Source organism: Ailuropoda melanoleuca, chromosome 2 (genome assembly GCF_002007445.2).
Source record: "Ailuropoda melanoleuca isolate Jingjing chromosome 2, ASM200744v2, whole genome shotgun sequence".
Lineage (NCBI taxonomy): Eukaryota > Metazoa > Chordata > Mammalia > Carnivora > Ursidae > Ailuropoda > Ailuropoda melanoleuca.
Window position 1 is genome coordinate 80,482,665 of NC_048219.1, and position 22,285 is coordinate 80,504,949.

Here is a 22,285-nt window from a genome sequence, read left to right on the forward strand (position 1 = left end):
TGGAAATCAAAATCACAATTAGATACCACTTTACACCCATAATGATGCCCACCATCAAATATACATAAAATAACAAGTGTTGGTGAGGATGGAGAGAAATTGGAACTTTTGGGCACTGCCTATGGGAATGTAACATGGCGCAGCCACTACGAAAAACAGCATGGCAGTTCCCCAAAATATTAAAAATAGAATTACCATATGATCCAGCAATTCCACTTTGGGTATATACCCCAGAGAACTGAAAGCAGAGACAGGAAGAGATCTTTGTACACCCCCATTCACAGCAGCATTATTCACAACAGCCAAAAGTTGAAAGCAACGCAAATGTCCACCAATAGATCAATGGAAAACAAAATGTAGTATAGTCATAAAATGGAATATTACCTAGCCTTAAAAAGGAAGGAAATTCTTTTTTTTTTATTTTTTTTATTTTTTTTTTTAATATTTTATTTTTTATTTATTTGACAGAGATAGAGACAGCCAGCGAGAGAGGGAACACAAGCAGGGAGAGTGGGAGAGGAAGAAGCAGGCTCATAGCAGAGGAGCCCGATGTGGGGCTCGATCCCAGAATGCCGGGATCACGCCCTGAGCCGAAGGCAGACGCTTAACCACTGTGCCACCCAGGCGCCCCAAGGAAGGAAATTCTGACACATATTATATAACGTGGGTCAACCTTGAGGATATTCTGCTAAGTGAAATAATCCAGACACAAAAGGGCAGATATGATATGATTCCACTTACATGAGGTACCTGGAGTAGTGAAATCCATGCACACAGGAAATAGAATGGTGGTTGCTGGGGGCTGGGGGTAATGGGGAGGAGGGGATGGGGACCTACTGTTGAATGGGTACAGAGTCTCAATTCTGCAAGATGAGAAAAGTTCTGTGGATGGTGGTGGTGATGGTTGCACAAAAATGTGAATACATTGAAAGCTGCTGAACTGTACATTTAAAAATGGTTAAAATGGTAAATTGAAGATAAGTATATTTACCTCACACGCACACACCCAAAAAGCAAGAACAGAGGCAAGGGGAAGAAAGAGGTGGGTCCCTGCAAACGTAGGTGAAAACAGACTTGCGAGTCAAGTGACGTTCAAGCACTTCGGATGAGCTTGTGAAGAATCGTTTTACAAGGTCCTTGATTGATCTGTCTTTGCTCATCCGCATCCTCAGCGATCAGCTTTGCTTGGGCACACCTCCATTATTATTCACATCACTTTCTTCTTCCTTGACCTCTGAATCTTGATGGTTCCCAAAGAAGCCCTCTTTGAGACTCTCCTTGTCTGCTTGTACCCACGTGGCCGTGTCAGCCTCCTGTCTTCACATCTCATTCTGGTGCATAAGCTTTCTATAAATTAACATCTCACTCCCGACCTCTCTGCCAAGCTGCATCTCGAACTATGGCTGTCTGCTGCATGTCCCTCCCGCATCTCAAATTCAGTTGGCCGGAACCGGGCTCATCATTGAGCCCAAACAGACTCGATCTGTTGAGTCTCCGGTTTCTATGGAAGCCTCCATCATTTTTCTGGTGCCTCAAGTGTGAGAACATCCAACACTCTTGAATGCCCCCTTCCTTCTCCCTGCCTTCCAGATCTGCTCAGCTGTCAGTCAGCCCTGCTGCGTGGTCCACCTGTGTTCACCGTGTCCAGTACCGGTGCCCTCGTTTCCCCATGTGGGACCTCTGCCTAGCTCAGCCTTCTGCCCCCTCCTGGGTGAATGGCTACCTCTGCCTGCCAGCCTCTTCGCCTCCAGTCTCTGCTGGTGAGCTTGCCACAGCAGTGCTGGGAGTGCCATTGTGAACCAGCCAGAGGAAAGCCATCGGGGGAGGCCAGTCCTATTCGCCGCCTTAGGGCGTCAGACATCTGGATGGGGCTCGCTGCAAAGAGGAGCGGGACACGGACACATCACGAAGTCCCAAGTGGCCTGTGGCTGCAAAACAGCCTGAGGAGGGGAGGCTGGGTGAGTGGATGGGGTGTTGAAGCTAGACAGAGTCTCAAGGTCAGGCCGATCTTGCGGTTCCCGGGGACCAGCCTGCCTGGGAGCAGAAGCCAAGGCAGCAGTGGAGGGAGGAAGGGCAGCAGGCCCATTTCGTGGAGGCAGCTGGCAAGAACGAGGCAGGGGCCAGGTCTGCAGCCTGGTGGTATGGTGTATGGAGCCCTCAGCCGGGAATGTGCCCCCTCCTCACACCTTCCCCACCCGGAATCCTACCCATCCTTAAAAGCTCTAGATCGGATGCCCCCTCCCCCTCGAAGCTGTCATTGTGTCCTGCTGTGATATGCTTTCTTGGACTTACGGAGCCTTTTGTTCCACCTCCCACCCTGAGCTCACCACTTTCTACCTTGGACTATAGTTACTTATGTTGCCAATTACCTAGACCAAAGCTTTCGGTGGGCAACATTCAAGTCTGACGCTGGCCCAGTCATGGGGCTCAATCTAGTCCTTGAGTTCATTCACTAACGAATGGATTGTAGCTTCTCTTTGTTTCTCTGAATTAGCCGGTCAGCGGCTGTCCCCCTCCACGGGGTTGTTAACCTCCCTGTGGTCATCCCAAGTGCGCTAACCAATGATTTCCAGTTCTTCTTCCCCGGGGCGCTTGAACCCCTCTGTTCTGGGAGGCCGAATGAGTAGTCGTGGGCAATGAACTGTGAAGGAAAGGGACATGGGTCTCCTCGGGGCCAGAGTGGTGAGGCCAATAGGAGAGGCCTCAGATCGCTCATTTCCCTTGGGTGTGGCAACTAGCCACCTTTGAGACGTTGGCTGCTTTGTCATCCTGAGCCCCCCTGAATAAATCGAAGAGCAGGACTCCCCCTTGCTGACCTGTGACGGGCACAAGTAGGATCGAGAAGTAAGCCTTTGTTGTTCCCAGGCACTGAAGTCTGAAGGTTGTTACGGCTGCCTAAGCCAGCCCCGCCAGCCAGACACATTTACCCCGCCACCGGACCCGCTCTAGATACACGAGCAGCCCATCACCGAGCCCTGGCTCTCGGGTGACCCGACGGCCGGCAGAAGCCAGGGGAGGCTGTGTGTTTGGGAAGCAGAGTGCTTCCCTCAGCAGCTCAGCCCCCCGGGGGTGGCCGCTCACTGTGGAGCACCAGTAATTCAGACGCAGATGTGCAAGAATGGAGGGTACCTTCCACTCTCCTCTCTATGGGCTGCTTCCTAAATTAATTAAAAGCTGGGGGTGAGCACAGAGGCTATTCTATTAAGTCAGAATGTTCTTTTTCAATGTTGGAGTCTGCAGTAGGATTTTCTCCTCACTCGGCCAAGTGATGTTTTAGGAGAGTTAGCAGGATTCCTCCCCTGCTGGGCGAAAGTGTTGCACTTTCCAGTGATAAGCGTGCAACCCGCTTCCCTAGAGATGCTTGGGCATCTGGAGGGGTCGCTCGTGGAGCTGAACAGCTGAGGAAACAGCACAGCCCCGCGCACCAAATGCTCTGTGAGCTGTAAGCCTGATAAAAACACAGGTGGCTTTCAGCTTTATGGGGTACGCAGGTATGCCTTGGGCAGAACAAAAAAACAAACAGGCCCTTCCATTGTACCTCTGATGGCAGGGACGTGGTTATCTATGTGAAGCAAAGCCTAAAGATAACAGCTGTGTGGTGTCCTGTGTGTATGCGGACGGCTGAACGTCAGGAACGTACAATGACTAGAGGAATGGGCAAGAGACAGAGATTTAATGGAATAAAAACTCCAGGCTGTGACAGGGGCGGGAGACATGAAGCGGTAATTAACAACATAATTTTTTAAATGATGTTGCAATTAATTAATATCCTGAGTATGCGAAGGAAGCGGGGGCAACTCTCAGCCCAGAAAAACTGCTAAGTAAAGAAGGGAACTTCGCATTTTTTTAAAAAAACATTGATATGCAAGAGGTCCTGGTTATCATGACTTCGGCAAAGCTCAAAACAACAACCCAAGAAAGAGGTTTCTCGTGGCGGAGAAGCTCACAAATGAATTGACTTTGTATTTCATTTTATTCTGAAACTTGTAATTCGTTTTATTCCCATCTGCGAGGAAGAGGTATTGGGCTAGATAATGAAGTTGGCAGACATTCAGGTTCATTCATGCTTCGGGTTGCTGACTAGTCCCCCCAGAAGACACAGGAGGTGAGGCTCCTGGAGCCGAGAGCCTCCCTGGGGTGTGCTTCCCGGCCCGTAGAAATTTACCAAGACTGCTGTAGTGGGAGCGGTAGCAGTTGGGTAGGGGGTGTGAGGCTGACCATTATCTGCTCAAGAAATGATTTCCCAAAACCACTGGGAGGTTCACTTGTGTGAGTTAGCTGCTTGGACATAAAAGGAATGTCTGAGAGCAGTAACTATTCCACTATTCACGAACCAATCACATTCCCTTCTCCAAAAGAGTCAAGTGGTCATCCTCATGTGTCTAGGGGTATGAAGATGGCAGCTGGACATGCGTTTTGAGATCACTTCTGGAAAGACCCTCTCTCACCTATTTCTGGGCTGCTCATGACACAAGAAACTCAACTGTCCCATTCCTAGTTGCAGGACCCATGGCATCTGCTCAATGATGGAGATGGCTGTTTTGATGGGGTCAGTCTACAGTCAAGAAACAGAATGAAGTTCATGGCCTGCTCTGAGTCTTGTCATGCCTTGGGGTTTTTGTCTCGCTCTCAAAAGAACATCCAACAGCAGTACTGCCCGACTAGAATGGCCTATCAATCACAAGACATTTGGGGAGAAAACTTATCTTTATACCAAGGACACATTAGCTCCTAGCCCAAGGCTCAGTACAGAGTGGAGTTTGGTTTATCTGCCTTTACTTTTCTAAGCTGAAAACTTCTCTGGCCACAATATCCTGGTCATCCTCATGCCCAATCTGAACTTTGGGTAGAAGACACTGCCTAAAGTTACATCAGCAGAGAAACCTGAAAACTTGGCTTAAGGTGAGGGTTACTTTATTGAGTTTCTGCTCCTAAAGCATGTGACATATATAAAGAATAAGACACAAGGCTGTGAATAGCTTTTCCCTTCTCGACCTTCCATTGGCGGGAGAAGGGGTTCTTCCGCAGACTTGCCTCTTGCAAGTCACACACACAACTCTGGAAGCTGGCATTGTGTAGTCACAGATAAAGTAGAAACTCACCTCCACAAATTTTCCAGGGCTGTACAGACTGAGATTGAGCAAATCAACTGAGTTATAGGTGGTTGGTGGGAAGACCACTATGAACTCAACAGAAACATACTATTACAATACAGAATAATTGAAACATTTTTTTTTCCTAAACTTAATTTGGCCTAAGGTAGAGATCTAAAGGGGGGAAAAAAACCCTCAGAAAACCTTCACTATCACTGAGACAAACACTTAAGAACTTAGTAATCTATAGAACTAAAGTTTAAGATGAATATTGTCCCAGAGTCAAGGGGGCTGAAATAGGCTTAAGCAGACTTTGCTTCAATCAAGAAGATTCTCTTCACAGAAAGATGGATTCCAGCTGTGACTTGGATTAAAACTCCCCATTCCCAAAAGAACATTTTTATCTAGGTGTTTCTTTGATCTATTTAGGCATTTTCAACAGTTGCTTGCTACTTCATGGAATTAATAAAGCTACGCATCACACAGAAGTCATTCTGGAACACGTGTGCCTTCTCTTCTTTACAATGAAGGTTATTTTGGGGAACAAAGATCCCATGTTCAAACAAATATTAACTGTGGTGTGCCAGAAAACATACAACATGTTCAGTTTTGGCAGAATCATTCCTAAAGAAAGGGACTAAGTTCCCATGAGGAATCAAGACATTTTCACACGATGAGGAAAGTCAACAAGGAAGGGGGGATGTGAGGAACCCTGCACGACCAGCGGAAGGTGCGCAGACCCCTCGGAACGCTCGTGATCACCGTAGGACCAGGAGCCTGCATCGAGGTCTGTGTCACAGCAGCGAAGAGCTTCCAAGGGTCGTAACTAGCCTTGTAAAGGCTGTTGGCCCGATCTGCACCTTTCCGCAGGCCACTGCAGACACAGCCATGGCTCCATGGCTCCATGGCTCCATCCCACGTCCTTCTTCTCCAGGGTCCTGGAGCTTGGCGGAGACACAAAACTGCAGGAACTCAAACCACCTGCTCTGAAAAGTCAACTATTATACACTGTATTTTATATGAACCAGCTCAGGGCTCTCCACTCTTCTTTCTCTCCTACTTTCCCCTCCTTCTCTTCTTGGTAGCAGATCCATAAAAAGTGAAAACCACAGAAAACATCACCTTGGGAGACAAGAAAGACTAAGACAGGTCTGGCCACATGACAAGGGTCTTGGCCTTGACCTACACAGGAGCGGTTAAGACTCGGGCTACGGCTGCCGCTGCCCCTGTACAACACTGTGTTTGGACGGTTGCACAAGTGCAAAAAGAATGTCGCTGAGTCCCATTGGTGTCGCCCGGCCGCACAGCTCATGGTGTGGGAGGTGGTTTCGGAGACGGGCACGAGCTCTCGCTGTCAAAGCTGGCAGCCCGGCCCTGCCACTGCGGAGAGGGGAGAAGGCTGGTTATCTATGGCCAAGAGGTCTTGCATTTCAACTTTCAAAACTTCTCTGGCCCATGCACTGAATTCACCTTTCCCGGCTTTTTATAAGCTTACTTGAATTTTGCTGTCAGCCATGCAAAAACAGAAGGAAAAGTGCTATAGAGCTTCTAGTTTGGAATACCTGATTTTTTTTTAAAGACCTACTGCAGAGATTAATGAAAGCTTTCTCCACTGTGTGCAGTGTGTGTGTGTGTGTGTGTGTTAATGAGGTGCTATGACTGGGCCATTTCTGAGTGCTTCAGCCATTTTTCACACTGAAAATCGGATTATGTTAGCAGCGAAAGAGGCAGTCTACAGAGTATGCCCTTACTGCCAAGAACCCACGATCATGAATTATTAGCAATTTGTCTGGGAGCTGTTAGTACGGTTACAAACCTGATATTGCTTTAGCGTCCGGCTCTCTTTCTCGGGCTAAACGCTTCCTGTGGGCATTCACGCCCACCTTGTGCGGAGGTGGGGGTATGAGGCAGGCAGCCCCTTCCCCTTTCCAGAGCATTCCCTGACTTCTCCTGCCTCACAGGTTGCCCCGTCAGCCCCGCCCAGACCCTTCTGTTGAGGTGGGTGATGGAATGAGGCACAATGGAGCGAAGGAGAGGGCTGAGGGTGGAGGGACCCGCGCCTGAGCCATCTGACCCGTCCTTAGATTGAAAAGCCAGTCATGCTGGAGCACTGTGTTCTGGGCAAAGGTCTGACCCTGGGAATATTCTTGACCTGTCCTGGGGCCGTGTAACTTCAAAGCGAGGCAGTGTCCACTGCTCACTCCATCCTTCTTGGGAGCTGAGGACACCCCAACCTCTCTCCCAGGTGCCCGTGGGACAGGGCTCCAGAGGGAGTCAGGGAGGTGGTCGAGGTGGTCTTTCTGAACTGAAGCCCAGCCTTCTCCACTTCCCTTGAGCTCTGGGGGTCTCCACTGTGGAATGATGGGCTTAGTAGAAGCTGCTCTATGCATTTGTGCACAAATGGGGAGCAGAGGGGAAAGGATTCCGTTCTTCCCACAATACAGCCATTTCTAGACAGAGCTGAGCCACCAGCATTTCCTACTGGAAATCCACAGTGTCAAGGAGAGACCCAGACCTGCGGATCACCTCCACGCTCCCATTTCTACAGAAAGCCTCTGTCACCTTCCCCGGGCTCGGTCCCTTCATGTCCCTGTGCAGGCCAACCGGCAGATCTTTACAAGTCACCCAACACTGGCCCATCGGGTATGGATGACCACCACTCCATGCCCTGGGCCTGAGCAATCTTAGCGTGCCGGACCCGGGGGCTGGCCCACAGCGTCATCCCAGCCAACTTTCTTGTTCTCGCACATAATAAAATCAAGACACAGAGAAGTCAAGACACAGCTAGTTAGGGGCAGAGCCAGGATGTGAAACCAGGTCTCCTAACTCCCAACTCCTTCCACTCCGTCCTGCTGCCACCTTAGCATCCGGCCACAGCAGGGGGAGAAGGAGATTCGCAGTAAGAGGAAACTTAACGTCTTCGGGTCCACACTGGGTACTTACTCCTAACTCCAGCTGGCAGTCTCTCTGCTTGCAGCGTCCACGTGAATGAAATCACAACCGAGGGTTTCCCTGGTGAAATATTTTAAATAAATAAATGCCTGGTTGTTGAGCCCACTGTGACTTCCGACTCAAGTGCTTCTTAACCAGAAGGTGACACGAGATGATCACTACTGCTCTCATTTAACACGCCTTTGTTTTAAGGGCTCTACTTTCTCTATGCCAGCCGTTAGTGTTGGTGAAAGGTACACTGTAATTACTGGCTTCTCCCCTGGGTAAGCATGCCACTTACACAGTCTGATCGATAGGCCAGTGCGGAGGAGAAAAAGCGAAATGGCCACACAGAGTACCTTTTTTTTCCTTTACATAATAGCCCAAGTCACGCGGAACTTTATTGTTAATCCAGGACACATGAGGAAGGCACACTGGCTTCCCTGCCAGCCCCTGATTATTTCTGTGAAGGTAAACAGAGGAGGGAGATAGGGTTCGCGGACAATGGGAAGGTGAATGATTCCAGCAGGCTTATCATGGTGGCTCTGAAATCGCAAAGACCAACCTCCCCTCCCCAGCACCCGGGAAGGTGATCATTCCAGGACGTCTGTGCTCCAGTAAGACCCTATGTTGTTCTGAAATGGGTCACGCGCAAACAGATCTGAAATCTCTGGAAACTGATCTCCACTTGGCCCTTTGTGATAAAATGCCTTGGAGAAGGCTGCTGGTCAGCCTGGGCTCTGTGTGCAGTGACAGCACTGGGCAGGAATGCTTAGAGGGAAGGGGGCCACCGGCACTGCCGCCACTGCCGGGGAAGGACGCTTACTGGGGCTTAATCAATTCCTACTCGAGAAAGCATCCCAGCAGGGAAAAATACCTTTTCAGTTAATTTGTCCCCCTCAACCTTATTTTAAAACCCCAAACAAGGGGCGCCTGGGTGGCTCAGTCGTTAAGCGTTTGCCTTCGGCTCAGGTCATGATCCCAGCATTCTGGGATTGAGCCCCACATCAGGCTCCCTGCTCAGTGGGAAGCCTGCTTCTCCCTCTCCCACTCCCCCTGCTTGTGTTCCCTCTCTCACTGCCCCTCTCTCTCTGTCAAATAAATAAATAAAATCTTTTAAAAAAATAAAAATAAACCCCCAAACAAGCGAGCAAGTAGGGTGCCCTCTGTTCTCATTAATAAAAAAGAAATGATCACAGCACTCGAAACTCCTCGAAGAAAGGTACAATATAATTAGAGAGTGCTTTCTAGATACGATGCCATTTATCTTCCATGGAGTGGGAGAGTGAGATTTCTTTATTTATGATACGATTGGGAGAAACAAGTTCCAGGAGCAAGGTTCTTGCTCAATGTCCAGAACAGAACCGAGCAGGCAAGATGGGAGCCCTAAGGATGATTGAGGTGATAGGTGTTGGAGTGCAATACCTCACTTGAGCCCAAAGAGGGTTTACTTCGTATCTGCCTCGTAGGTTTTTAGATGCAGTTTTATAAAGATACTTAAACTGCGGGTGCTGAAAGTGTAGGTGAAATCCTAGGTTGCCAAGATGAATGTCATTTTCAGCTTCTTGATACAGAGAAATGATCAGCTGAGCAGAAAATGGTAGGATAATGAGAGGGGGAGGGGCAGGCTCGGGAGCTTGGTGTGTGAGGTCAAGAAAAAAGTAAACCCAAAGGATATGAATCAATTTATTCGCTTTTCGTTTTCCATATACTGTTACTTTCCCTTTACTGTCTCATCAAATATTCATTTTCAAGGGCTCGATTCTACTTTATCTTTCTTTCTTTTGTAGTCTGGACTAGTGAGTCAGAGATTTCAAAGGACTGGGGCTCGGAATCAATTATTTGGCTTAATTAGGTTGTATTCATCATGGAGTGATTCTGGAACCGAGTGCCGGCGCCTCCGTGCCGCCCTGCACCCACCCCCAACTCCAGCCGCCGCTGGCCGCTGGCCGGTGGCTTCAGTTTGTGTGGACCGAGTGGCCCCGTTACACGGGGAGGGTTATCTTTCTGCGCTGGTGACACAGGAGGGCTCACGGGCTCCACCCTCCGTCATTTAGGGTCAGGGTCTCCTAGAAAAGCAGAGATGATGGGAACCTACGCCCTCATTTACCAACCAGGAAACCAGAGACCAGAGGGGGCAGTGAGTTGCCTGAGGCCCTGCAGCCCATCGGAGGCCTCTTAGCTTACATGTCCCTGTCCCTAAACCATCCTGAACATTTTAGTATGCTTATTCTGCTCTTAAATATCTTCAGGGGATTTCAAAGGGGGGAGAGGGCATGGCACCCTCCCTTGGTTGAATCAAGCCTGTGTTCAGTGAGGTGCCAGGTATGGACCCCAGGCCCCAGGTCCCCAGGTCCCTCAGTTCTGTCCAGGAGCTGCCTCCTTTGGAGGCAAAGGCTGGTCATGGGTACCTCCCCCGCACCCTGCAGAGAGAACCTTCTGCATAAAAGGAGGCAGAAGCTCCTGGGGCGGGGTGGGGGGGTGGGGGGTGGAGGGAACCGGAGAGCTGAGGGACCGGTCTCTGTCATTCAAGCTTCACAGCTGTGGTAAAATCAAGGCAAGCACAAGATAGAAACAGTAGGCCTCTGAGGAACAGGAGCTTTGTGTCTATGCCTTACTTCTCCATACTGGCCTCAAAGGCTTGTTTCCCTCAGTAGGTAAATCAATTAGCCTGGCTCCGGGAGCCCTCTCTCCCCCATAGCCCTCAGTCTCTCCTAAGACAGCTCACACTTCCGGAAGAAGGGAGAAACAGGCCTGTCCACACCAGGAAGAGAAAGGAGAGCCGGCAGGTCCTCTCGCTTTGCTGCCCACACCTTTCCTGTGTCCCAGAGCCCGAAGAAGGGATTACAGTTGACCCTTGAACAACACTGGGATTAGGGGCACTGACCCTCTGCACGAAGATCCAATATGACTTTGACTCCCCCCGAAACTTAACTATTAATCACCTACTGTTGACTGGAAGGTTTACCGATAACATAAATAGTCAATGAATACATATGTCGTATGTTATGGGAATTCTATTCTGTATTCTTACAATAAAGTAAGTGAGAGAAAAGAAAATGTTATTAAGAAAGTCATAAGGGAGAGAAAATACATTTACAGTGCTGTACTGTATTTATTTTAAAAAAAATCCACACACAAGTGGACTGGGACAATTCGAACTGTGTTGTTCAAAGGTCAACGGTACTGTTTTTAAGGTGACTGCTTTTACGCTGAGGGGCCCTGTTGTATAAGAGTTAAAGCTTTATTATTTTTTTTTATTAGTCGATTGTCCAGTTTTAGACTCTAGACTTCCTAGGCTTGAAGCCTAGGATGAACAAACAACCATTTGACTTTTTAGGATATGGATTGGGGTATGAGATCATCAAAATGAGGTTTCAAGCTTGCCTGGCTACCCCCACATCCCAACCCATTTGAGAAAAAGCAGGCCTGGGAGCCACCAGGATGACAACTTGCAGGATCTTATATTGGTGGCGTTTGGTGGAGGGACATTTTCTTTGCCATTGAGAGAAATGACTGGCTGAAGATTATACAGCAAGTCCAAAGGGGCCAAGATTGGAGCCCAAGCCTCAGGAGCCCTGGGCAGTGCTCCATCTGTTACATCTCTGTCAGGATCCTGTCAGAGAGCATGACACCTTGAAGCCATACTCTCTCCCGCAATGGGAGAGGCAGCAGTCACGGTGGCGGGCTCTTGTCTCTGGCCACCTGCATGGAGGCCATGAAGACAGCCTGGGGACTGCCTGGCTAGAGCCTCAGGGAACATACTGATTCCACCGGGGTAGAATTTCTTGCCAAGTTCTGATCTCACCCTCTTGGGACTTTCTCCCAAAGGACCGACTTTGCCCAGTGGGGGCTTTGTGAAAGCATTCCGGGCCTGGCTCTGTGCAGCTGCTGGGAATGCTTCCTCCGAGTTTTCATTTTCCATTTAGAACTCAGCGTCACTTTCAATATGCTCGACATCAGAGGCTTTCATCAGGCAGCTCCCCCCATCCCCCTCCATCTCCTTCCTGCCGCTCACGCACTGGGTGAGAAGCACGTAGCCCCCTGCACAGCCCTGGAAGGACCCACGCAGGCGAGGTCACACAGCCGCCGACTGCCATTCTCCAGCCTGCGTGGCCATGCAGCAAACATGCCAAGGGCCGAGCACGACCTCACCCACCTCTTTGAAGGATTTCTTTACCTCCACCAAGGAGTGCCAGTGTGCGATGGGCTTCCGCGGGTACGCCAGCATCTCGTTCCAGTGGTCCCGGCCCAGGCCTTCAGCGTTGATCCCCACACGGCAGACTCCTATAATCTCATTGTGGCCCACTCTGGGGGAGAAAGAAAGGGCCTGGCGCTGGTGACCAGACATGCTGTCAGAAAGGGAGGTCCTGGGATCTGGGATTCTGCTGGGCAGGTCTAACTCAGAATGCTGAGCTCTGAAAAGAGATGCTTCGCAGGGCCTCGGAGTGCCAGCACCAGTGAGACTTTGCCCCACTTCCTTGGATGGACATTGACACAGACAGATGAGAAAAAGGTTGCAAACTGCTTTGGAATTTCAGGAAATGGTGGGCAGATGGCCTGACTTTAGGGAATGGGAGAGTTTCAGTCTTCTCCCTTCTTTGACTCAGCTAGCACATCATAGCCTCGCTTGAGACATTGGCGTTTGGAAATAAATTACCCCGCTCTAAGCACCGTTTCTCCATACTCCCAATGGCTAGAATGTGATTTATTTACTCAGCAAGAATATCAGTCATCACCCAAATATGTTCAGTGAGCACCTACTATGCCCGAGAACTTGTGCTAAAAATCCTGGATGGAGGCTTTACTGCGTGGTTTTTTTGTTTTGTTTTGTTTTTTTCCTTCAGCTGGCTTGACAACTGGAGAGAAGGAGTCATGTGGCTGGTGGGGGGGTGGGGGGGTTGGAAAACGTTTTAGAGCCAGCCTTGATGGAAGAAAGGATTTGGGTAAGTGGGTAAGTGGAAGGGAAGAAATACATGCAAGGAAGGGGAAATTAAGTTGGATGATGATGCTGGGTCCAGATTCTGGAAGGCCCTGAACAACCAGTGGAAGGGCCTAGAAAACAGGAACCATTGATGGGTCTTGAGAAAGGGCAGGTCCCAGAAGAAAGGGGCCTTTTAGGAAAGCGTGCCTCTTGTGCGTTGGCTGGCTTGAGTCAGGGAGTGATGGAGGCAGGAGTCAGCTGGAAGGCTGCACAGCCATCCCTCGGTGGGGATGGTAGCAGCATCAGAAATGGAGAGGACAGGGGATGGGACTTGGTGCCAGATGGAGGAACAGGAATCAGCAGGGGCGAATTCAAGGAAACCGATGGGTGGATTGGCCCCTGGCCCCTGACGGAAACGGGCCTGCTGGGAAGCAAAGCTTGAGCTTCTGCTCAGAGGCAACCATGCTCTTCCTCAAACTTCTGCACCCTTTCTTGGATGGAGCCAGATTTGAGGCATCGGCCCTGAGCCCTGAACCATAAGCACCAAGGCCAGGAGCTGCATTGGTGTGGGGGTGAGAGGCAGGGAACCATGGCCCTCAGGGCCCCGCACCTACCGATCGTAATCCATAACTGAGATGAGCAGACTGACTTGATCCATGTTCTCTGGCGGGATATCAAAGATGACGGCCTCATTGTAGACAGGATTTAGAGTGTTCTTCTTTATGGTTGTTTTCTTCTTCTTCAGTCTCCGCCCGTCACAAAGCAGGGACACTTTGACATATGGATCTGCGCCAGTGGGGGTGATGGGAAGGGAAGGGAGCATGTTAACCAGATGTCCTGGAACATCAATTGCAGCAGAGGGACGGAAGCCGCAGGCCTACTGTTGTTCATCAGATGGTATCAGTGGGTTGTTAAGATAATTAAACCACCTTGTATTTATGTAGCACACCTGTCTCTGAGGACACTTCATGCTTAATAAAACACGGAGTCTTTAGCGACCTCAGGATTATTGGGAGAGTGCCTAATGGACTTTCACTAATGGTGAAGCTGGCCTCAAATCAGACAGGACACCTGCCCGTGGGTATGCGGTTCACGGCCCCACATCCCCGCTCCGTCATGGCCGGCAGGCTCCAAAGGGTGGTGACGCTGAACAAGACACCCTTCCTTTCACCTGCTTGGAGTCCTTTCCTCTGGGGGGTCGTCAGCATTTATTAACCGAAGGATAAGGGGGGTAAAATTAGAAGCTGATGACACCCAAGGAGTAGCAGTGTGTCAGAGTAAAGGAACGGCGGCAATCACAACACTGTCTGTGTCCTCCCCACCTGACAACAGGATTATGGGTCTCATTGTCCCAACAAGCTCATTTCCAGCTGGCATCAAGAAGGGCCCTGCTCTCTGCTTCCCCCCGAAAGCCATTTCCTGCCCACTTCTGGGCAGAGGAGGGGGACGGAGCTGTGCTGGGGGCTGTGAGTAAGGCGGCTGCCTGAGATTCGGGGCAGCCTGGTGACATTTCCTTGCTCAGTGGGATCTTGGATCCTCTCCATCCCCAGAGGAGGTATCTTTTTACTGAACTCCACGTGTCTCCCATCCCTGTCTGTTCTTTAGTTTTCTGAATAGGTATTTCATGGTCATCCTTCTACCCTGAAATTTTCCACTCATCCAAGTGAAGTGAGACCTATTGACTCTCACAGCACAGGTGTCTTAGGCACCATCATAATTATTATTTATGCTGCACAGCTCAAGAAATGGGAGGGCGACTCACAGGTAATAACAGCTTTTGAGACGCTGATGTACTGACGCACCTTCTTGCCCAGAGCCAGGGTTCGTGGAAGCCATCAGGAGGCGTGGGCCCAGCAGCCGCGGCCTGGAGCCTTGAGGCACAGGCACATGGTTCTATCTGCTGGGCACCTGAGCACCCACCAGGACCTCATGCTCCCCGGGCATCGATCAGGTGGCAGCCGAGGCACCCAGCTATGGGGAAGCTAGAGAGAACTATGCCACATGATCGGAAACTCCAAGCCTTAAAGGCATTTCTGCAGACCCCCAAAGGAGCGGCCGACTAACTAATGCAACAGGGCAGCTATCCCTGAACCATGGGGGCACTTGGGTTTACGAGGGAGCTGGGGAGACCATGATTAAACAGCAGGTGTTTAATCAACCTGCTGTCACCAATGACCCATTTGGAAGGGCCCTCTCTCGGGGGTGTTTTCAGTAAAAAAGGAAGGCAGAGTTCCTAGAACCTCTGTGAGACAGCTTTCTGGTGTCAGTGGGCTCCATTCTCCATGGCTATGCCCAGGGCAGGCTTCAGGTCCAAGCAGTCAGGTGGGGAAAGCTTGCTCCAAGACCCATCACTAACACAGCAATGTCTACACTCCATAAGGTGAACGGTGCCTTGGAAAGTGTCTTCAGGCTTGAGGCTGCTCGAGTGTTGCCCCAACAGCTGCCATGCCCGTTTCCATGCACTCCCACAGCCTGGCAGAGCCCCATACCACCAGGCTTGGAAAAATATGGCAGAGCCACCTGTCCTGGAGGCCACTAGGCAGATGCGTTATGACCGACTGGGAGATTCTCAGCTTCTTTTCCCAACTCTGTTCACTCCTACGAGGCATATCCATTTATAAAACTCAGTGGGTGTAGCTCCCTTGAAGAAATCATCAATCTCATGATTGTCCAAGAGGCTAAGCAGAGAGATGACTGTTCCTTAGGATTCTCTGGGGCAAAAAGTGTGCGGCTTCCAGTGGAACGCTGGCTTCACGTGACCCTGGAGGTTGTCTGCTCTGCAACAGCCTCTGGTGTTCTATGCAGCTGAGCGAGGGAGCCCGTTTCAGCCCCATTGTCACAGGAGGCATCACAGTTCAGCATTTAGTATGTGCCGGGCACTGTCTGAGATTTATGGACCTCGTGTCTTTTAAGCTTCCCACCAATGCTATAAAATAGCTATCATCATCATCCCCTCTGATAGGTAGGGAGATGGAGGCTAGAGAGATTCAGGAACTTGCCTCGGATTTGAACCTAGGTATGTCTGACTCCAGAGTTTACATTTTAAACCACTAGACTCGAATCAGTACAGACCAGATGTGGCAAAGAAGGGTGGTTTTACTCGCTCACCACCCTTTTGTGGTGTCCTGATCTTTATTATTATTTTGTGGTATTTTCATTGTCATCGTTCCAGTGGATGGGCTTAGAGAATTGATTCATGACTGGTTAAGTCAAGGAAAATAGGAAGACCCTCGGGTTTGGGGGTCGATGTCATAGAAATCAAGAACAGCCAAAAAGCTCCATTCACTCCCTGCTTTAGCCCAATATGCAAGCAATCTGGGTCAAAGGTAACCTCAAACTCATCCTCAAAAACAGGCGATCTAGTTTGAGAGGCCCATGACACGCATGCCCCCACTGTTTCACCCTCTGACAAGGCTCCTCTTGCTATCAATTCATTTATTCATTCAAAGCATATTTATTCAATGCCTACTGTGTTGCACGCACTGTTCCAGACACTTGCTTACATTTGTGACCCAAACAGACAGAAATCCCTGACAAAAAGAGGACCCCTGAATTTTGAGAATCAAGCTGAGATTTAATAGCAGATTCCAAACCTAGGTAGAAAAGAGGGTCAATTGCAAGAGGGAGATTAGAATTTAGCGTGAGAAAAATCTCTCCCCCCCAAACCCTCTGATGTGGAACGGCCGTTATGATTACCTCAGTGCCTTCGCCATAAGCTCTCTCTCTGGCACATCAATTTAATTACACCAGAGAAGATAGTGTGGGGACTTAGGAGCAAAATCCTATTTCCCTCAGCAGCCTTGAGAGTCCTCCGTGAATTTCTGTCCTCAGCATGCACTTATTCTGATATTAAAATGAAATCTACATTGGCTGTATTTTTGGAGGAAGCTGACTTGCTGGGGCCTGAGAGCTTCACACATGTCGGAAGAGGCTCTTTAAGCTATTCCCCACGTTCTCCCCGAAGTGCAGTGGGCGCTTCAGTGGAAGGAGTGGTGTTAGGGTGGGTGCTTTCTTGGGGAGCTCTTGGCCTGGAAGACAGGAGCGCTGCCCAGAGACAGTGGGGGCTGGGAGCAGAGGCTCCGAGGGAGTCAAAGCGTCAACAAATATACGTGACTTCAGCATTTTCCAACTACCTCCCCCGCCCCGAAACCTCATTTCTCAAGGTCTAATACTTCATCTTCTTCCAATTACACCAGGTTGCACCTGGGCCTGGAGGTTGGCAGCTGGACCATCCCCTTTCTATGGCAACTGTGACGATACTTAGGAGTTATCCAGGAAAATAAATAATTGATGAATAAAAGGAAAAATCAGCACCTCTGGAATGGTTTGACACTGGAAATCCGAAGAGCCTCTTGGGTCATGGGTCCAGGAAAACAAGTATTTTCCTACATTTGCAGCTCTGAGTGGAGCCCAGACTGTTCTGCATGTCTGCTCTCTGGGACACTTCGCCCCGTTGCTCTTCTCAGGCTAATGTGAGCCGACAGGGGGAAAGGAGGCCCCTGGGACTCGAGCTAGGCCTCTGTTGTATCAAAACTCAAATACCTTCTCCGACAATGACTTACAGAATCTTGGAAAAGGATCAGTCTTTGCAGTGCCCCCAAGCAAGCATGTCCTCACTTGCTAGAACAGGACTTACTCTGTACCAAGCAGCTCTCCTGGTGCTGAGGCTGGGGCCAGGAGCCCTGCAGGAAAAACCCAAGTACAAATGCACTTTGCTTTGCAGTGGCTTTGCCCCCTTGACTAGCTCTGCGGGGCTGCCGTGGGGCTGTGCAGACCTACAAACATTTACGCACTCAAACCTCACCAAACCCTTGAAAGTCCTGGGGCCTCATATAACTAGAAAGATTTTCCTTATTTTTTTTCTTCTCCTATGTGTTTACTTCTTATTCTCTCTCTCCTTTGTGGGAAAATGATAGTAGTAGCTAATGTCTACTGAGCGTTTATTGTGTGTGTGGCACCACTCTAAGCACTTACACGAATGAGCTCATTTATCCTGTAAAGCAACCTGCGTAAGTTATTTTTTTCAGATCAGAAAATCAAAGCATTACACAGCAAGGGGAGGGGCAGAACTGGGATTGGAATCCAGAGCTGATGCTCCTCTTCTAAGAATACTGACAGTTCTTCCCCCTTCTCTCTAAGCATCTTTCCAGGTCCCAACGTCTGGGCGGCTCCAGGCCACTTGGGGAGGGGAGGTACCTGAGTAGCCCGTGATGTCCATCGCCTTGAGGTTCCGACATTTAATCACTGTGAGGGTGAGCCGGCCTGCTGTGGGCAGGTAGCACAGGGAGAACATGATCTCTCCCAGATCCACGCTTTCCTGCAAAGAAGCAGACAAGAGGGCAGATGACGGGCACACAGCTCCCAGGGCCACTGCTGCAGGCCATACTGAGACCCAGGAGAACACTCTTTGAGGCAGAGCGCCATATCTTTTGGACCCAAGGGTCTGGCCTCCATTCTGAGAGTAACTGGGAATAAAAGACAATGATAACGATATTCCCTCTTTAATAGAATCTGCCCTGTTCATTGTTCCTTCTCAGCTCTGTTCAGATGCTCGCCCTAGTCCTCGCCATCCTGCTATGTCCTGCCTGCCCTCCAAGTGCCCTTCGGGTCCAGCCTCCAGACCAGCAGCCCCAGAGTGGCCCAGCCCTGTTCCCCTCCAGCTCACCCTTTCAGCCACTGGTACCCTTGACTCCACCCCCCAGCCCCCTGCCTGGCCATGGTCATGGTAGTGTCCTGCACAAGACACGCTCCAGCCATCCGGGGCTCTCTGCTGGTAGGTCTGCTTCCAGGCTCCAGCTCAGTTGTTCCTCACCAGTCCCGCTGCCTGGCAGCTTCCCCGCATCTCTGGAGACCTGCTCAGCTTTCTAACTTCCAGGCCTCGGCACGAAAGCACAAGGGATCGTGACCTCGCTCAGGCCATGTTGCCAACCAAGGAGACGTACATTCCCCATCCCAGGTTTGTGCCAGGTCTCGGATCCACCTTGTCCTTTTCCCTCAAATGTGATCATCCTTCAGATATGACCCGGTAGAGAGTATACACTCGGTTGCCTCTCCTGCCCCTGGGGGGTGGGGATCCCAATCCTAGGAAGTTTCTCAGTAACGGGGAAGAGCAAAACTCAGAGGCTAAGCATGCCTGTCTGTCAAGTTAAATAGCACTTTGCCAGACTGCTTCCTCTCCCTGCTCCCCACTTGATGAAGGAGGATGCTGTTGCCGCCAAACCTCCCCCCCAGGCTCTGAGGCTGGCCTGGTGCCCCCCCGACCCTGGTTGGAGGAGGAGGGCAGTGTTTGGAGAGGCTCTGATTTTGGATGGGGCTATCTGCTTGCTCATTCATTGGTTCAGTCAATCAACAAATGTTCACTGAGCACCTGCTGTGTGCAGGTGCTGTTCTGGGTGCTGGAGATATGGGAAAGAACAAAATACACAACCCCGCCCCCACCCCGACTGACCTTATGGAGCTTACATTTTACTTGAGTGAAGGAAGAGAGAAAAAATAAGAAGTTAGATGGTAAAAAACATTGAGGAGAAAAATGTAAGGCAGGGAAAGGGGATGTGTAATGCTCACAGAGGAGGCCAGAGTTGTTCGAATTTTGGGCAGGCTGGCCAGGGAAGGCCTCCGTGAGGAGGTGACGTGTGAGAAAGAGAGCAGTCGAGGGTGACACCAAGGTTTTTGTCCCTTCTCCTCACAAAGAACCCCCTTGACCAGGGACTCCTAGAGATACCTGATGATAGCAGGCCCCAGCTGGAGACAAATCCAAGCCTCTCCCATCCCCTTCCAGAGCACATGGTCAGGGCTTTCCTCTAGGTGAAACGGTACCCACTCTCCCTAGCGCAAGATTCAGTCTTGGTCTTTAAATCCCAGAGTAGCAGAAGAGAAACCCTCCCAGCTCCCCAGGCAGGGGTCTGGCGGGGGCAGAGCTGTACGCTGTGCAGAGGCGTGAACCCCTCCTGCACACAGCACCCCGTGGCGCCACAGAGCCAGTGAGCTGAGACCCACACCCACGAGCTCCCACGCGCACCAACTCTCTGAGGCAGGGAGTACTGTCCTTATTCCCTCCACTTTGCAGACTGAAGAGCTCAGTGTTCAAACTCAGGTCTCAAAGCTCTACCCAGGCTTCCACAGCTGGTAGGAGACGCAGCTGGACTCCCGACTCTTAGGACAGCATCCTCCCACTCACTCTATCTCAGAGCACCTTCCGGCTCACCCAGGGAGCACATCCAGGTGACCCTGGCTCCTCTGGACCTTGGCTCCATGCTTTGTGGAGAGTATCCAGTCCTCCCTCGACACACACATGGTCTCGTGGGGTGTACCAGTTAGAAGAAGGTGCCAGAATCCCACCTCGCTACTGTCTCCCTAGTCCCTAGTCCAAGGAGGGGAAACGGCCCTGTGACATGGTGTTGAGGGAGTACGACCTTCCCCTTGTGAGCAGGTCCCCGGTGCACCCGGCTGAAAGTTCTATCTCGGACTGAGGCACTGAGGTACAAGGGGGCCTCCAGCTCCCTTTGGTTCCCTCATATCCCTCCTAGATTCATTCCTGCCCGAAGTTAGAGAAACCTTTCAGACTCAATAACAGCAAGAAGAACGAATGCCCCTGTGTGTCTGCCATATGCCGAGTCTTACCACAGCCCTACAAGCTAGGTGCTCTTCTTATCCCCACCGCAAACAGGAGGAAAGGACTGTTGGTGAAGGTAAGTAGCTTGCCCAAGTTAAGTAACTTGCGTGACTAGCGAGCACTCTGGTGCCGATTTATATAGATCAAGGCTGCTGCTCAGACACCCCCAGTGGCCCCCCTTGTTCGGCTTCTGGAATAAAGGCTCATCTTCTTAGCTTGCAGTGAGGCCCCTCAACAGAGGGGTCCCGTCTGACTTCCTCACCTGATTGTCTCTCTCTACTCCTCTATGCCAACCCTCTGCTCCACAGGGCTGGTGTAGCTTTGGTCCCTTTTGCCAGAATGTTCCTCCTCTTGTCTTGGCATGCTCACCCAGGGTCCAGCCCACAGAGAGCATCTCTCCCCCACACCCCTGCTGCACCTTCTGCCCCTGAGCCACAGGTGTTACCAAGTCCCCCCTCTGCTGCCACCGTGCCCTCCCACTAGCACCTGGTGACTGGAGGCCCCTTTGGGACTAGGCTTTGCTTTACACCTACTCGCGCTTCAGAGGTGGCCAAGCACGAGAAGAGCTACATGAATGCAGGTAGAAACACATGGCTGTATCTTAGCCAGGAGAGCCCTGGAAGCAGTGGTTCTCAATGTCAGTGTTGCCATCAAGGTAGGGCCTGGGAAGGAATCCTGTGGCCCCTCTGAAGGGAGTGCTTTCCCCACTGTTGTCACCATGCACAGTGGCCCTTTTAAGGGCTGTCTTATTTGGGGGACCGAGCTGATTGGTTTTTAGACTCAGGAGACTGGCTTGGGGCATGGGGGATCTCTCGGGGTAAATGGAATCACATGCAGCTCTCGGCACTGCTCTCAAGGATGGCTCCCTCCAGGGGAGCACCGACCCAGCAGGGCCTCCCCTCTTTTCTGCGGGGTGCCCTTCCTTGACAGGACTATGGCAGCTGGGTAGCACGCAGGTGCTGACTCAACAGCGTGGTGTGGAACTTCCTACCCCCACCCTGGTCCCTGCTCCCGACCGTGAACTCCTTTCTCCATCCATAGTAAAGGGAACGAGCCAAGGTCCTCCCATGACTTGCAGGCAGAGAGAAAACAAGAGCCAAGGGCCTGCAGCCAGGCCCAGGACCTTCTGCGCTGGGTGACTGGGCCTCACGGGGCCCGACCGCAAGTGGGCTGCCCTTGGCTCAAGGGATCAAGGGGATGTTGTTCCCCTGCCCATGCCGGCAGCAGAGGACTGGCTTGTTTGATTAAGGAAAATAGAGGTTACTTTTGAGTAAATAGAAGGATGGGGGGCTAAGCAAACAGACAGTCAGCATCTCCTGGCAGCCACCTCTCTCTCTGGAAAGCTGGGCACCAGCTCAGCCCCTGGGTTGGCCTTGTCAGATCCTTGCTCCGCCCCACCCCCTTTCTCAGGAGGTTTCAGCCCCAGATCCTATACTCCTTGCCAGCCTTTTATCCTCATTAGTGATGCCTGAGACTTTGGCTTTAATAAAACCAGGTTGACCAGGGGCTGCAGAACAGCCCACACGTTATTGCTTTCATCTTCACTTGCTGTCAGGGGAGGCCGCCTTAGGGCCCCTGATTGGTAATGAGCTCTCCAGTGATGGAGAGGTCACTGCTGTCCAGAAATCGGCAGAAACCAACTTGGCTCTCTCAACTGCTAACCTGCAGGCTGGTAGGGCGGATGGGGGCCCAGGAGCAGCTGGCTTTAAGTTCTGGCTGGAGTTT

General features: G+C 50.9%; 1 protein-coding gene across 5 annotated transcripts in view; it reads right to left on the reverse strand.

The window, feature by feature from the left end:
* Positions 1 to 549: 549 nt before the first annotated feature.
* Positions 550 to 22,285, reverse strand: part of SYT6 (synaptotagmin 6) — a 64,631-nt gene continuing 42,895 nt past the window's right edge. For 4 of the 5 annotated variants that reach the window (XM_034654140.1, XM_034654138.1, XM_034654142.1 and 1 more), the window contains 5 exons: positions 18,145 to 18,265; positions 13,563 to 13,734; positions 12,184 to 12,334; positions 8,037 to 8,105; positions 550 to 6,473 (listed from right to left, as the gene is read on the reverse strand). In XM_034654140.1, the coding sequence (XP_034510031.1) occupies positions 8,088 to 8,105; positions 12,184 to 12,334; positions 13,563 to 13,734; positions 18,145 to 18,265 (462 nt within the window). In that variant the 3' untranslated portion in view covers positions 550 to 6,473; positions 8,037 to 8,087. The remainder of the gene's footprint in view (positions 6,474 to 8,036; positions 8,106 to 12,183; positions 12,335 to 13,562; positions 13,735 to 18,144; positions 18,266 to 22,285) is intronic. The other variant, XM_034654139.1, reaches the window with a different exon arrangement.